The sequence below is a fragment of the Amblyraja radiata genome, chromosome 3 (assembly GCF_010909765.2).
Source record: "Amblyraja radiata isolate CabotCenter1 chromosome 3, sAmbRad1.1.pri, whole genome shotgun sequence".
NCBI lineage: Eukaryota > Metazoa > Chordata > Chondrichthyes > Rajiformes > Rajidae > Amblyraja > Amblyraja radiata.
Genome location: NC_045958.1, coordinates 19762811 through 19775920, shown reverse-complemented (window position 1 = coordinate 19775920; position 13110 = coordinate 19762811). Strand labels below are relative to the sequence as shown.

General features: G+C 44.8%; 1 protein-coding gene across 1 annotated transcript in view; it reads right to left on the bottom strand.

Moving 5' to 3' along the window:
• Nucleotides 1-503: 503 nt before the first annotated feature.
• The window catches only part of man2a1 (mannosidase alpha class 2A member 1), a 107419-nt gene continuing 94812 nt past the window's right edge, over nucleotides 504-13110 (bottom strand). The window contains exons 20-22 of the mRNA XM_033017411.1: nucleotides 4683-4877; nucleotides 3753-3863; nucleotides 504-3464 (exon numbers count right to left, since the gene is read on the bottom strand). Coding sequence (XP_032873302.1) covers nucleotides 3312-3464; nucleotides 3753-3863; nucleotides 4683-4877 — 459 coding nt within the window. The 3' untranslated portion in view covers nucleotides 504-3311. The remainder of the gene's footprint in view (nucleotides 3465-3752; nucleotides 3864-4682; nucleotides 4878-13110) is intronic.

Here is a 13110-nt window from a genome sequence, read left to right as displayed (position 1 = left end):
TGCTGAGCATCCCCAGCATTTTCTGCTTCATTTCAGATTTCCAGTCTCTGTAGTTTTTAGATTTACAAGCAATAATATGGTTAGTCCCAACATTTTCAGTCAGCATGTTAATCATCACATTTCAACCAACTTCAAAAGAATGGAAGGATGTCAGGAGTGCTTTGTCAAATAAAATGTTATGTAAATACAACACTAATGTTTGTACGTTAATTGCACTCTGAAAATGCCGCTAACATGTCGGGATGCATGAGAAAATGGGATGACAGAACTAGTGTGAACGACCAATGGTTGGTGTGGACTCTGTGGGCCGAAGAGCTTATTTCCATGTTTGTTCTTTCTTTTCTGAGTTTTTGTTATATTATTTATTATGATTACATACTCTGTTGTGCTGCAGCAAGTAAGAATTTCATTGTTCTGTCTGGGACATGACAATAAAACACTCTTGGCTATCTCTAAAATTAAAAACGAAAACTATTCCTTATATGAAAAGATCCACAGATAAATTCAGTTTATTCAGTTTATTTTCTTGCAATATGTTTCTGCTGAAAAAATGGGAAAATAATGAAATAAACATTTAAAAATTATCAAAACATTTTGTTGTAAATTGAAAGATATTAAAATGTAAATTATAAACTGACAGACTCTTAAGACACATAATGTAAAGCAGCAAAATTTCCAATTCCACAATCACCCAGTAAAATCTTTTTGACAATTTGAAAAATAAATGTCACTTGTGCCTATTTGAAGGCACAACTCATCAAAACAAAGCATTCTTATTGATATAAATTCATCATACACCTTTTAGAAAACTGTAATTTGAAAGGTAATATTTTTCAGATATACATAGTAGCAAATCCCTGTAAAATATTATATATTTAAAAAAACAAAATATAGTAATCAATCATTGACTCTTTTATTCAGCAAAACAAGTTAAGAAAAATGATACAGATTTATTAATGTAGACCCATTCCGCCTACGACAGTTGTTCAGTTATGCACAGATCAAATAAAATGCTTTCCAGAATTGTATATAATGAATCGTTTCCCCAGAATTAAAATAATGTCATTTATAAGTATTCAAAAATATAATTACATTTAACAAATAAAATGAATGCTAGAATTATATTTCTATGGTATTCTAGGCATTTTTGATTTACACTGGTAGTTTAGAGCTTTTGCTGGATGGTATAAAAATAATTAATTTTATTAATTGCAGGAAATTATGTAAATTTGCACTGACTGCTTCAACAGCATACATTTAAAATATAATGATGTGCTCTAAACATGGTATTTTATTTGAAAATTGCTATTCATAATTGAACAATAATAAAATATTAAATGAAGAGATGCATTTATTTAATACATTTTTAAATATATATCACATTAAAGTACAATTTTGGCCAAATACAAGTCATGGCTGCCTCATGCATAACCTGTATATATGTGGGTACAGACTTGCTTTGGGAAGGGGGTTATGGAAAAATTACGATGCAACTAGTGGATGGATTGCCATCAATCACTGATTTGCGAATTCTGGCAATATCCAGAATTTTGATACAAGTCAGTGTACTGGAAATTAGTATCAAGCCCTAATAAATGCATTGTTTTTTTCTTCTTAATATGGCACTTCAATAAAAACACTGATTTACACAAACAAGATTTTTTGTTTAGTATTAGTATAAAACACATTTTACTGATACCATACTGACATTAGCAGGTGTTGGCAAAAAGTAGTCACAGCAACATACAAATGTAAATATATTACACCACCATTTGGAGCAGAAAGGATCATGTTGGTTTGCACGGTGCAAATAATACGTGATAGGTTTATGTGATTATTAGATAAATAATTTGAATGCACATTAATGGCAATGTAATTTGACAATATATCAAAATGGAATGCCTCCAACAAAACCACACAATTAAAACTTAGCAGATCTTTTAAGTTAAATTCCGTGTTCAATGTTCTTATACATCCTTCACTATACTGAGAATATGATATTAATCAATAGCATTTTTTAAATATCCTATTTTGTTAGATGACTACATTCAAAATGTCATTGAATAATGGAATATAAAAAAATGTAAAAATTCATCATGCATTTATTGACACAAAGATTAATTAATTATTATTTTAAAGTTTTGTTTCCCCTATTAAGTGAGATGAGCTTTTAAATCTTAGTTTGGTTACATAAGTATACTGAAGATCAAAACATGATTAAGTGAGGAACCACAAAACTGATCCCTGGAATTACAAGACTGACTGTGAGACCATATATTCTGAAACTAATTATTTTCTTTCTTGGAGACTTGAGAGGACAGTTTACAGTAGTATTAAGATATTAAATGATAAAGGAAAGGATATATATTCAAATAAGTAAAAGCATAACATTTGCATTTTTAGTGAATCAAATGTCCTTATAGTTGATCTATTCATGAAATTCTAACATTAAGATATCAAAGTTTTTAAGATTGGATTATAAAACAGAGACAAGGTGAAAAGTACAGCAAAGTGTGGTCAGCTGTGTAAGGCACAGAGGCAACTTTTAAATAGAAAAACAGCTGTTCTGATATATTAATAGCAGAAAACATATATTTTACATATTTTATTAACTGTTGGTATAGACGCTTAATGTCATCAGAACTGACTGTTGAAACATTGCACTGATCCCATTTAGTCAAGTAATGAGACAGTAATCTGCAGAGTTCAATCATTCTGCACCTCAAAATGTAGTCCAGTGTTTAATCTAAAATGTTTGTTTCATTTAAAATGTTATCTTTGCCTTATTTCTTGCTTCATAAATCGTAACATTTCAACATTTATTTCACTCATAAAGAGTACATTTTCACAAGAAAATAATATCTTGTGTAGAGATATCATTAAAGTTTAGGTTGCACCTGTATCTTAATGTTACAGACCAGATGCTAAATGCAATAACTAAACTGTACTTAATAATGTCAAGCTTAATGGAGTACATTTTATACTACCTGCAAATGCTTTCTGGGGTTCTTTAACTCATTGAAATGCTGACAATATTTTATTGAGTTATGCATGAAACAGACAATTAAACTACTGTAAGAAGCAGTTTTTTTGGTCCCAGTTCCTTTCTTATGTTGCATGATTTTTCACCTTTTATAATTTCATATTTCCACATAATTAAATTAAATTTATTTTATCATTGGCCTTTGTTGGATCAGTAGAATTGACATAATTTACATAATCTTTAATGTGCTTAGTGTTATTGCATTTCAACAATGTGCGCAGCATGTTCTTCAATACAGCTCGTTCCGCAATCAGAGCTATTGACAGCATCATCTTAATTGAATTTTGAATGTTCTTATCTCCATTGGATTCACTTCTATTTCGGTACTATTATTTGGATCTTGTATTACGTACATCATAGTCAAAGTTGACGGGGTAAAATGTTGAATTTTTAATTCTCTAAAGAGTTTCTGCACAGGGATCTGCAAAAAATATTTTCATTTCATTGTTTGAATAGAAATAGAAGTTAATATTATCGTAATTTTTTAACACAGAAACAGGAATTAATAATAAAATAACAAAAACAAAATAATTTTTGATATTTACATATGACTCTTCAATCATTGGAGGAATAATTTAAAAACACATTTGTATATGCATGTTAAATGCAATAAAGGACATAACCTTTCTAAATCTAAAAATCTAACCAGCATAACTATACTTCCTGCCCAAAGAGTAAAAAGCCAGATGTTCAAAACAGAATTACCTACCTTGCCTTGTGTAGTAGAACAAAAAAGTCCAGTGTTTTTGTTTAAAAATCTACAATCAAACCCCTTTCTGTGGATGATCAGGGCTACTTCATCTGATGGATTCCATTCATCCTGTAATGACAAGCCAATTTTTCAAAGGTCCAATTTATCCACTTTTTATAAGATACAATCAATAGAGAGTATTTTATATCCAGTAAAAACAGCAAATAAAGAAAGCAGGATTTATTTTTCTACATCAGGAAACGGCAGGCTTTTGAGAAAATGCTGGAATCCATTGCTAAGAAGGTAATAACAGGGCATTTTGATAAGTTTAACACAAATAGGCAGAATCAACCTTGATACATGACTGGAAAAAAAATAATCAACACATTTCTTAAGTTTTTCAAGGATGCACCAAACTGGAGAGATAAACTGGAGCCGGTGGATGGAGTTGGTCTAGATTCACAAATGTCAATGATTCTATGTCACATTAAAGGTGATTTAGTATGGCTAGAAGGATGATTAATAGACAGAAAATAAAGGACAGTACCAAATGGGTTAGCTAAGTAATTATGGAGATGCCTCAGGTTAGTTATCTATGCTCAATATTACTGCTTAGATGAAAAGATGAAGTGCCTTGACTCAGTAGAAGAGCCCGATCGCAAAACATCATCTATCCCTTTCCCTCCACAGATTCTGCCTAGACTGCTGAGCAATTTGTTTTTGATCTGGTACAATAGCTCTACTTCTTTAAATCACAAGTCTGAGTTAGAATGAAGCAAGACTTACTAACAATATTCCCTACTTTTAGGTCTGAACATCTTCCTTCTGAACACCAGAAACAACCAAATTTGCACCCCAACAGCCAGACCGAATGGACTTGAGCAAAACTTACCACAGAAACTCAAAATTCATCAATTTTTGGAATTACATGTAAAGTATAGGCCTTACCTTTCCCTCTATTGTTCTAAGGTTAAGTATTTGCATATCACATGGCATAGATGATGAAAGAGGACTGAATACATTCAAGAGTGGAGGAATTTCATCAACATTTAGGTTCACAACCATTGGAATGACTGGCTGATTCAGATAAGATGATGTTTTGTGGCTCAACAAAGATGGATAACTCATTGCCTTCACTTCATCCTGGTAAAAAATAGAAATGCACAAATCAAAAAATGTATCTCAGTATCAACAAGTAGTAAAAGAAAAACCAATGCAATTAAAAATAAGAAAGGAATAATTGCCTGTGATTTTAAGGAGAGTTATTTAAGGGGAGATTAATAGAATATCCAGAGAGATTGTGCAAAGATCTAGAATGCTAATCACTTGCTAATTACTCTATTTTGCAGAGGATTCAACTTATCACATGTACCAAGGTACAATGAAAAGCTCTATTTTAAAGCGTATTTTTGTGTGCTGTCCAAACAGATCAGATATACCACATATAGATACAGTTTAAAGTCATGAACAAAAGGGGGAGATATTGAGTGTAAAATATAGCTCTCAGCATTGTGACGCATCAGTTCCTTAGATACATTCCAATGGACGCAATGGGGTAGAAGCTGTTACTCTAGCTTGTGGAAGGACAATTCAAAAGCCAAAAATGGAGGTGAAAGAACTGTTCCCCAGTCTAGTGGTGCACACTTTCAAACCTCTGTAACCTTCAGCCGGACGGGAGTAGGGAGAAAAAGGCATATTCAGGGTGGGATAAGTTTGAATTATATTAGCTGCTTTTCCGAGGCAGCGTAAAGTATGGATGGAGTCAATGGTGGGAAGTGTGGTCTTGTAGCGTGTGTCTTGGAATAAAGCACGGAGTCGTGTTTAGAGAGAGACACTTTTTATTCTGATCCTCCCGGTTGTAGGGAAGACCAAACGAGAGAAAGATGGCACCCAAACCCCAGCCTTTAAAGCCTCCGGCTAAGGGCCGCCTCCGGACTGAACCACTCCTGTGCCGAGGGGTTCGACACTAAGGTGGCACGACCCTTGGGAGCCGCCACAGGACCCCCCCCCCAGAACCAGAGGCATGAAACGCACCGGCGGGCGAACGACCCGGCCGGCCCGTGTGCGGAAGTTAGCCGCTCGTGGGGCTTGCGGAGGCATAGGTGGAGGGACAGGACGAGGGACCGGCGGGAGGACAGGTGGAGTGACAGGCGGAGGGAGCCGTGAAGGGGGGCGCCCTCGGGGCCGAGGTTGGGCAACCAGCACCGGCTGGTCAATGTCCAGGTGTGCCGGCTTCAACCGGTCGATCGACACTGCCTCCGGCCGGCCCCCCATGTCCAGGACAAAAGTCGACTGCCCGTGTTCCAGCACTCGGAACGGACCCTCGTACGGCCTCTGGAGTGGAGTCCGGTGGGCATCACGGCGCAGGAAGACGTACGGGCAGTCCCTGAGGGCTGATGGCACGTGTGGGCGAAATGTCCCATGGCGGGACGTCGGGACGGGTGCGAGCCTGCCAACTTGCTCGCGAAGGCGCTGTAGGGTGGATGAGGGCGTTCCCTGCTGCCCCGGCGCCGACGGCACGAACTCCCCGGGCACCGTGAGTGGCGACCCGTAAACGAGCTCCGCCGATGATGAGCCCAAGTCCTCTTTGGGAGCAGTCCGGATGCCCAGCATGACCCACGGCAACTCGTCCATCCAGTCCGGGCCGGAGAGTCGTGCCTTCAGTGCTGCCTTCAGCTGCCGGTGGAATCTCTCCACCAGACCGTTAGCTTGCGGGTGGTAAGCCGTGGTGTGGTGTAGCCGCACCCCCAGCAAGTGAGCCATGGCTGACCACAGCTCAGAGGTGAACTGTGGCCCCCGGTCTGAGGAGATGTGCGCCGGCACCCCGAAGCGAGCAATCCAGTGCGCGGACAACGCACGAGCACACGTAGCCGTTGAGGTATCGGTCAACGGAATGGCCTCCGGCCACCGCGTGAAGCGGTCCACCATTGTAAGCAGGTGGGTGATGCCCCGGGACGGCGGGAGAGGCCCTACAATGTCTATGTGGAGATGGTCAAACCGCCGGTGAGGTAGACCAAACTCCTGGAGCGGCGCACGGACATGGTGCTGGATTTTTGCCGTCTGGCACGGAATGCAGGTGCGAGCCCAATGGCCAACCTGCTTGCGCAGACCGTGCCACATGAAACGAGCAGCCACTAGTGCCGTTGTCGCCCGGATTGATGGGTGAGCCAGTCCGTGGATCACCTCGAACACCCTCCGGCGCCAGGTGGCAGGGACGATGGGGCGCGGCTGACCGGACGACACATCGCACAGGATTGTTTCTCCCCCAGGACCGAGAGGGACATCCTCAAGGCGGAGGCCGGAGATGGCAGTCCGGTAGGCGGGCACCTCATCGTCCGTGAGCTGTGCCGCCGCCAGAGCAGAATAGTCCATTCCGGGCGCCACCTCGAACACGGCGTTGATAGCGGGCCGGGACAATGCGTCGGCCACCCGGTTGTCTTTCCCCTTGATGTAGCAGATAGATGTAGTGTACTCCGATATATAGGCCAATTGCCGCTGCTGACGTGCGGACCAGGGATCGGAAACTTTCTGCAGGGCGAAAGTGAGCGGCTTATGGTCGGTGTAGGCGGTGAACGGGCGGCCCTCCAGGAAGTAACGAAAATGGCGCACAGCCAGGTACAGAGCCAGGAGCTCACGATCGAACGCGCTGTACTTGGTCTGCGCACGGTTGAGGTGCCGACTGAAGAAGGCCAGGGGCCGCCAACCTCCGCCCGTCAGCTGCTCCAGCACAGCACCAACCGCCGACTCCGAGGCGTCCACCGTGAGAGCAGTCTGGGCATCTCCCCGCGGGTGTACCAGCAGTACGGCCCGAGCAAGGGCCTCCTTCGCGCCGTCAAAAGCTGCCTCCGCCTCGTGGGTCCACTCAACGCTCTTGTGCTGCCCACCCGCCAGAAGTTGATACAGGGGCCGCATGATGTGGGCCGCGGATGGCACGAAACGATGATAAAACGCCACCATGCCGACAAATTCCTGCAGGCCATGCACCGTGCGTGGGCGGGGAAACCGGCGGATGGCGTCGACCCTGTCAGGCAGGGGAAACGCGCCTTGCGCAGTCACGCGGTGGCCGAGGAAGTCAATTTCATTCAACCCAAAACGGCACTTGTCCAGGTTGATGGCCAAACCATGCTCGCTGAGCCGCTGACAGAGCTGTCGAAGGTGAGCACAGTGTTCCTGTTGCGAGCGGCTGGCCACCAGGATGTCGTCCAGGTACACGAACACGAAATCGAGGCCGCGACAAACCCCGTCCATGAGGCGCTGAAAGGCCTGTGCTGCGTTTTTGAGGCCGAACGGCATCCGAGTAAACTCGAAAAGCCCGAATGGCGTGATGATCGCCGTCTTCGGCACGTCATCCGGGTGAACTGGGATCTGATTATAACCCCGTACCAAATCCACTTTGGAAAAAATCGTGGCCCCAGCCAAATGGGCCGTGAAGTCCTGGATGTGGGGTACGGGGTATCGATCCGCTGTTGTTGCCGCGTTCAACCGTCGGTAATCCCCACATGGCCGCCAGCCCCCGCTTGACTTGGGGACCATGTGGAGTGGGGACGCCCAAGGGCTGCTTGAAGGGCGGACGATCCCCAAGGCCTCCATCGTGCGGAATTCCTGCCGTGCCAGACGCAGTTTATCTGGTGGCAGTCGCCGTGCTCGTGCATGGAGTGGTGGGCCGGTAGTCGGGATATAATGCAACACTCCGTGGCTGGGGGTTGCTGATTGAAACTGCGGAGTGAGAATGTCCGGGAACGCAGCCAAGATACGTGCAAATCGGGAGTCCACGGACGCCAGTGGCCGTCCCACCGGTTGATCCACACGCAACGTGATCGGCTCCATCGTAGTGGCGTTGATCAAACGCTGACGTCCGACGTCCACCATGAGGGAATGCGCCCGGAGGAAATCGGCCCCGAGCAATGGTTGGGAGACGTCGGCAATGGTGAAGCTCCATGAGAAATGGCAGGAGCCGAGCACGATGGGAACCATTCGCAGTCCATATGTGCGGATGGGGCTGCCGTTCGCCGCGGTGAGGACGGGCCCCCGCTTACCGGAATGAATGTCGGCCAGCGAAGGGGGCAGGACGCTGAGCTCCGCTCCTGTATCCACGAGGAAGCGGGTCCCGGAGCGCCGATCCCAGGCAAAAAGGCGATGAATTTGGCCGGCCGCCGCGGGGACTATTGGCAGCCGGCCCAGGCGTTTCCCGGGAATGTGCATGGCTGGCGGCATTGTTGTGCTGCAGCACCCCAGCGTTGATGGTAGTAGCACCAACGTCTCCTGTTGGAGTCACTTGGAGCTTGCCTGCTCCTGCTGGTGGTGCCTGCAGCTTGCTGGCGCTGGGCTGCAGGTGCAGTACCCCTCACTGCCGCTGGGGGCGATCGTACGGGCCGTCGGGCTGGAGCTGTCACTCCTTCCACATCTCCCCCGCCCCACCGGGGGAATTCGGGAGCTGCTGGGGTGACATCATCGGCGTACCTGCTGACGGCGAGCGCGTTGACGTCATCAGGGCGCGTCGACCTCAGCGCGACCCCGTCTCTGCTGACGCCCAGCGCGCTGACGTCATCAGGGCGCGCCATCCACAGGGCGTCGGCGCGCCTGCCGAGGGCCCGAAGGTCGGCAAACGAGACGTCGGTGAGCTGCAGACGAATGTAGGCCGGCAGCAGATGCAGGTATGTATACTCAAACATCAGGCACGGCGTGTGCCCGTCTAGTAGAGCCACCATCTCCTTTAGGAGGGAAGATGGCCTTCGGTCGCCTAGGCCCTCCATATGCAGGAGCCTACCTGCCCGCTCCATCCTACTCAGTCCGTAAATCTGGAGCAGGAGCTCTTTCAGGCCGAGGTATTTATTATTGTCCGGGGGGTCTGCGAGGAAGTCCGTGACCTCTTCAGCCGCATCCTGGTCGAGGGCTCCCACCAGGTAGTAGAAACGGGTGGCATCGACCGTGATGCCCCGCAGGTTGAACTGGGCCTCCGCCTGCTGGAACCAGATGAGCGGCTGGGTGGTCCAGAACTTGGGCAGTTTAACGGAGACCACGTCCAGAGACAGGGCCAGGCCGGCCTGTGAGGAGGTAGGGCTTTCTCTGTTCTCCATCATGACGCCAATGGAGCGTCGGGGTCACCAATGTAGCGTGTGTCTTGGAATAAAGCACGGAGTCGTGTTTAGAGAGAGACACTTTTTATTCTGATCCTCCCGGTTGTAGGGAAGACCAAACGAGAGAAAGATGGCACCCAAACCCCAGCCTTTAAAGCCTCCGGCTAAGGGCCGCCTCCGGACTGAACCACTCCTGTGCCGAGGGGTTCGACACTAAGGTGGCACGACCCTTGGGAGCCGCCACAGTCTATGTGATAGACTGGGCTGTTCACAACATTCTGGAATTTCTTCTGGTTTTGGGCAGAGCCAAGGAAGCTTTCACCCATTTCCACACCATTGATGCTGATTGGGGCATGTACTCCACCATGCATAGTTTTCAGCTAGTTGATCTGTTCTGAATTCATTCCATTCCCATCCCATGTACTCCACCAGGAATAGATTGGGTAAATACACAGTCTTTTGCTCAGAATAGGGGAATTGAGAACCAGAGGATATAGATTTAAGGTGAAGGGGGGGGGGGGGGAAAGATTTAATAGGTACCCGAGGGATACATTTTTTAACACAAAGGGTGGTGGGTATATGGAACGAGCTGCTGAAGGAGGTTGGTACTATCTCAACATTTAAGATACATTTGGACAGGTGCATGGATAGAATAGCTGTAGAGGGATATGGGTCAAGTGCAGACAGGGAAGACTAGTGTGGATGGGGCATGTTGATCAGCATGGGCAAGTTGGGCCTGTTTCCACGCTGTATAACTATGCTTCCTGAAGTCAGTAACTAGCTCGTTCATCTTGTGTGCACTGAGGGAGAAACACTGCGTCACTAAGTTCTCCTGTACTCAGTCTTGTCATTGTTTGTGAATCGGCCACCATAGTGGTGTCATCTACAAACTTGTAGCTTGAGTTAAAGTCGAATTTGGCCATACAGTCATGAGTGTAAAGGGAATATAATAGGCGGCTGAGAACGAATCCTTGCAGGGCACCAGTGTTGCGAGTTATTGCGGAAGAGGTGTTGTCACCACTTCTCACCAAGTGAGGTCTGTGGGTCAGAAAGTCACGAAGGGGGAGCTGATTTCAAAATTCTAGAGTTTGGAGATGAGCTTGGATGGGATTATGATGTGAATCCATTCTGTATCTATGATCGTCGCACCACTACTGATCCACCTGGTCTAAGACTGAAGAACACAGGCTCCAAAGGGTCAGAAGATGAAAAAACAACTTGGGAGAAAAGTCTATTTGATCCCTGTGTTCAATCATTTATTTGTTGCAGCTTGCCCTTGACAGTATTAATCAGAGCAACAGTTCTACAGTTCTTGAAGAGTAAATTAATCAGAGCAACAGTTCTACAGTTCTTGAAGAGTAAATTGCTTGCTTTCACAATTTATCTATTGCAGCTTGTCCTTGACAGTATTAATCAGAGCAACATTTCTACAGTTCTTGAAGAGTAAATTACTTGCTTTCACTACATGCCCTTTACACATCATGCAGTGTTAGCAACTTATCGAATGGAATAAATTCAGAACAGATCAACAAGCTGAAAACTACACAACCACGCAGAATTCTAGGCCACCGGACGGCAAAAATGAGATAGAGACACCATGAATACGCCCATTCTTAATAACGGTAGAGACCATCTTGCAAGTACAAAGGGAGCAGAGGTGTTTTAAACCATTTTGAACCAAATGTGACGAATGGGTGGTTCTTCCATGGTCTCTGTCAGCCAGTCCTTAGGCAATTCAATTCATTCTCAATAAAATACAGAAAGGGCTGAGGCTACTAGTTATAACAAAGGGATTTAAAAAATATATGGATTCACTTTTAATAACGTTATGTCACTGATGAGACAGGCATTTATTCCAGGCAAGCCCAGGTATTGTCTGTAATGTCAGGCAGAAGATCCTTCCCATTTTATTTTGCATTAATTTATGGAATGTACACCCTCCATAAATCAACATTTATTACTTATTTCCAATTGCCAAGAAGAAGATCGTGGTGAATTGCCTTTAACCGCAGCACTCCTTCTGGTGAAATTACTCGCCCAATGTTGTTATGCATGTCAGGGGTTAGAACCAATACTGACAGTCAATGTAGTTTTAAGTCAGGATGGTGTAAAATGTCAAGGGATACTGCAGGTGGCAGTGCTCTCCTGTGTCTGTGCTATTGTCCTTTTTGAGATGGTGGGTTTTGGAGAAGCTTTTGGAGTAGAATCTGTGAGTGACTGACTTTTCTATGTTCCCCATCAAAATCCCAGTTGTGGAGAAGAATTCTGCATCAGAACCAGACCCCACCCTAGACAAGTTATTCCAGTGGTGGCGGAGACAGGTATTCTCACATTTAGGAAGCAATTAGACATGCACTGAAAATGCCATGGCATAGAGTGCTACAGTCTAAGATCTGGAAAATTAGGTTAGTATACGGTAATTATATTCTTGATGGCTGGCATACACACAATGGCCAGACAGCCTGTTTCCTTGCACTTTAAACTCTTACCATCCACCTGAAAATAAAAAACTCAGGTACATTCATTCACAAAATTCAGAACAAATTAAATCCAGATAACTACTATCCAATCGGTCAATTACAATCGGTCAATTATCAGTGATGCATTGAAAGGTGTATGTGACAAGCAGCACCTGCTCTCGATTAACTGGCCCACAGGCTCAGTTTGGATTCCAAGTCATTCCAGTCTTGGCTAACAGGGAAAAAGAACTAACAGGGAGCAATACTATACTCACCACAGAAGTACTTGGCAAGCGTTATCTCAAATATGCAGAATATAACAATTACTGTTGCAGCAGCTTTACTATCAATATCCTGGGAAATGTTTTCACATTAAACAGACTCTCCTTTGACTCCATTCACTTTCTCCAGAAAAGAAATGTTGCTTTGGAAGCCAGGTTCATTGTTTGCTAGGATTTGTGGAATGTTCTTCAGTTCAAACCTAGTCAGGATCACAACTTCAAATATTTTGCTTATAACCATATAACCATATAACAATTACAGCACGGAAACAGGCCATCTCGGCCCTACAAGTCCGTGCCGAACAACTTTTTTCCCTTAGTCCCACCTGCCTGCACTCATACCATAACCCTCCATTCCCTTCTCATCCATATGCCTATCCAATTTATTTTTAAATGATACCAACGAACCTGCTCCACCACTTCCACTGGAAGCTCATTCCACACCGCTACCACTCTCTGAGTAAAGAAGTTCCCCCTCATGTTACCCCTAAACTTCTGTCCCTTAATTCTGAAGTCGTGTCCTCTTGTTTGAATCTTCCCTATTCTCAACGGGAAAAGC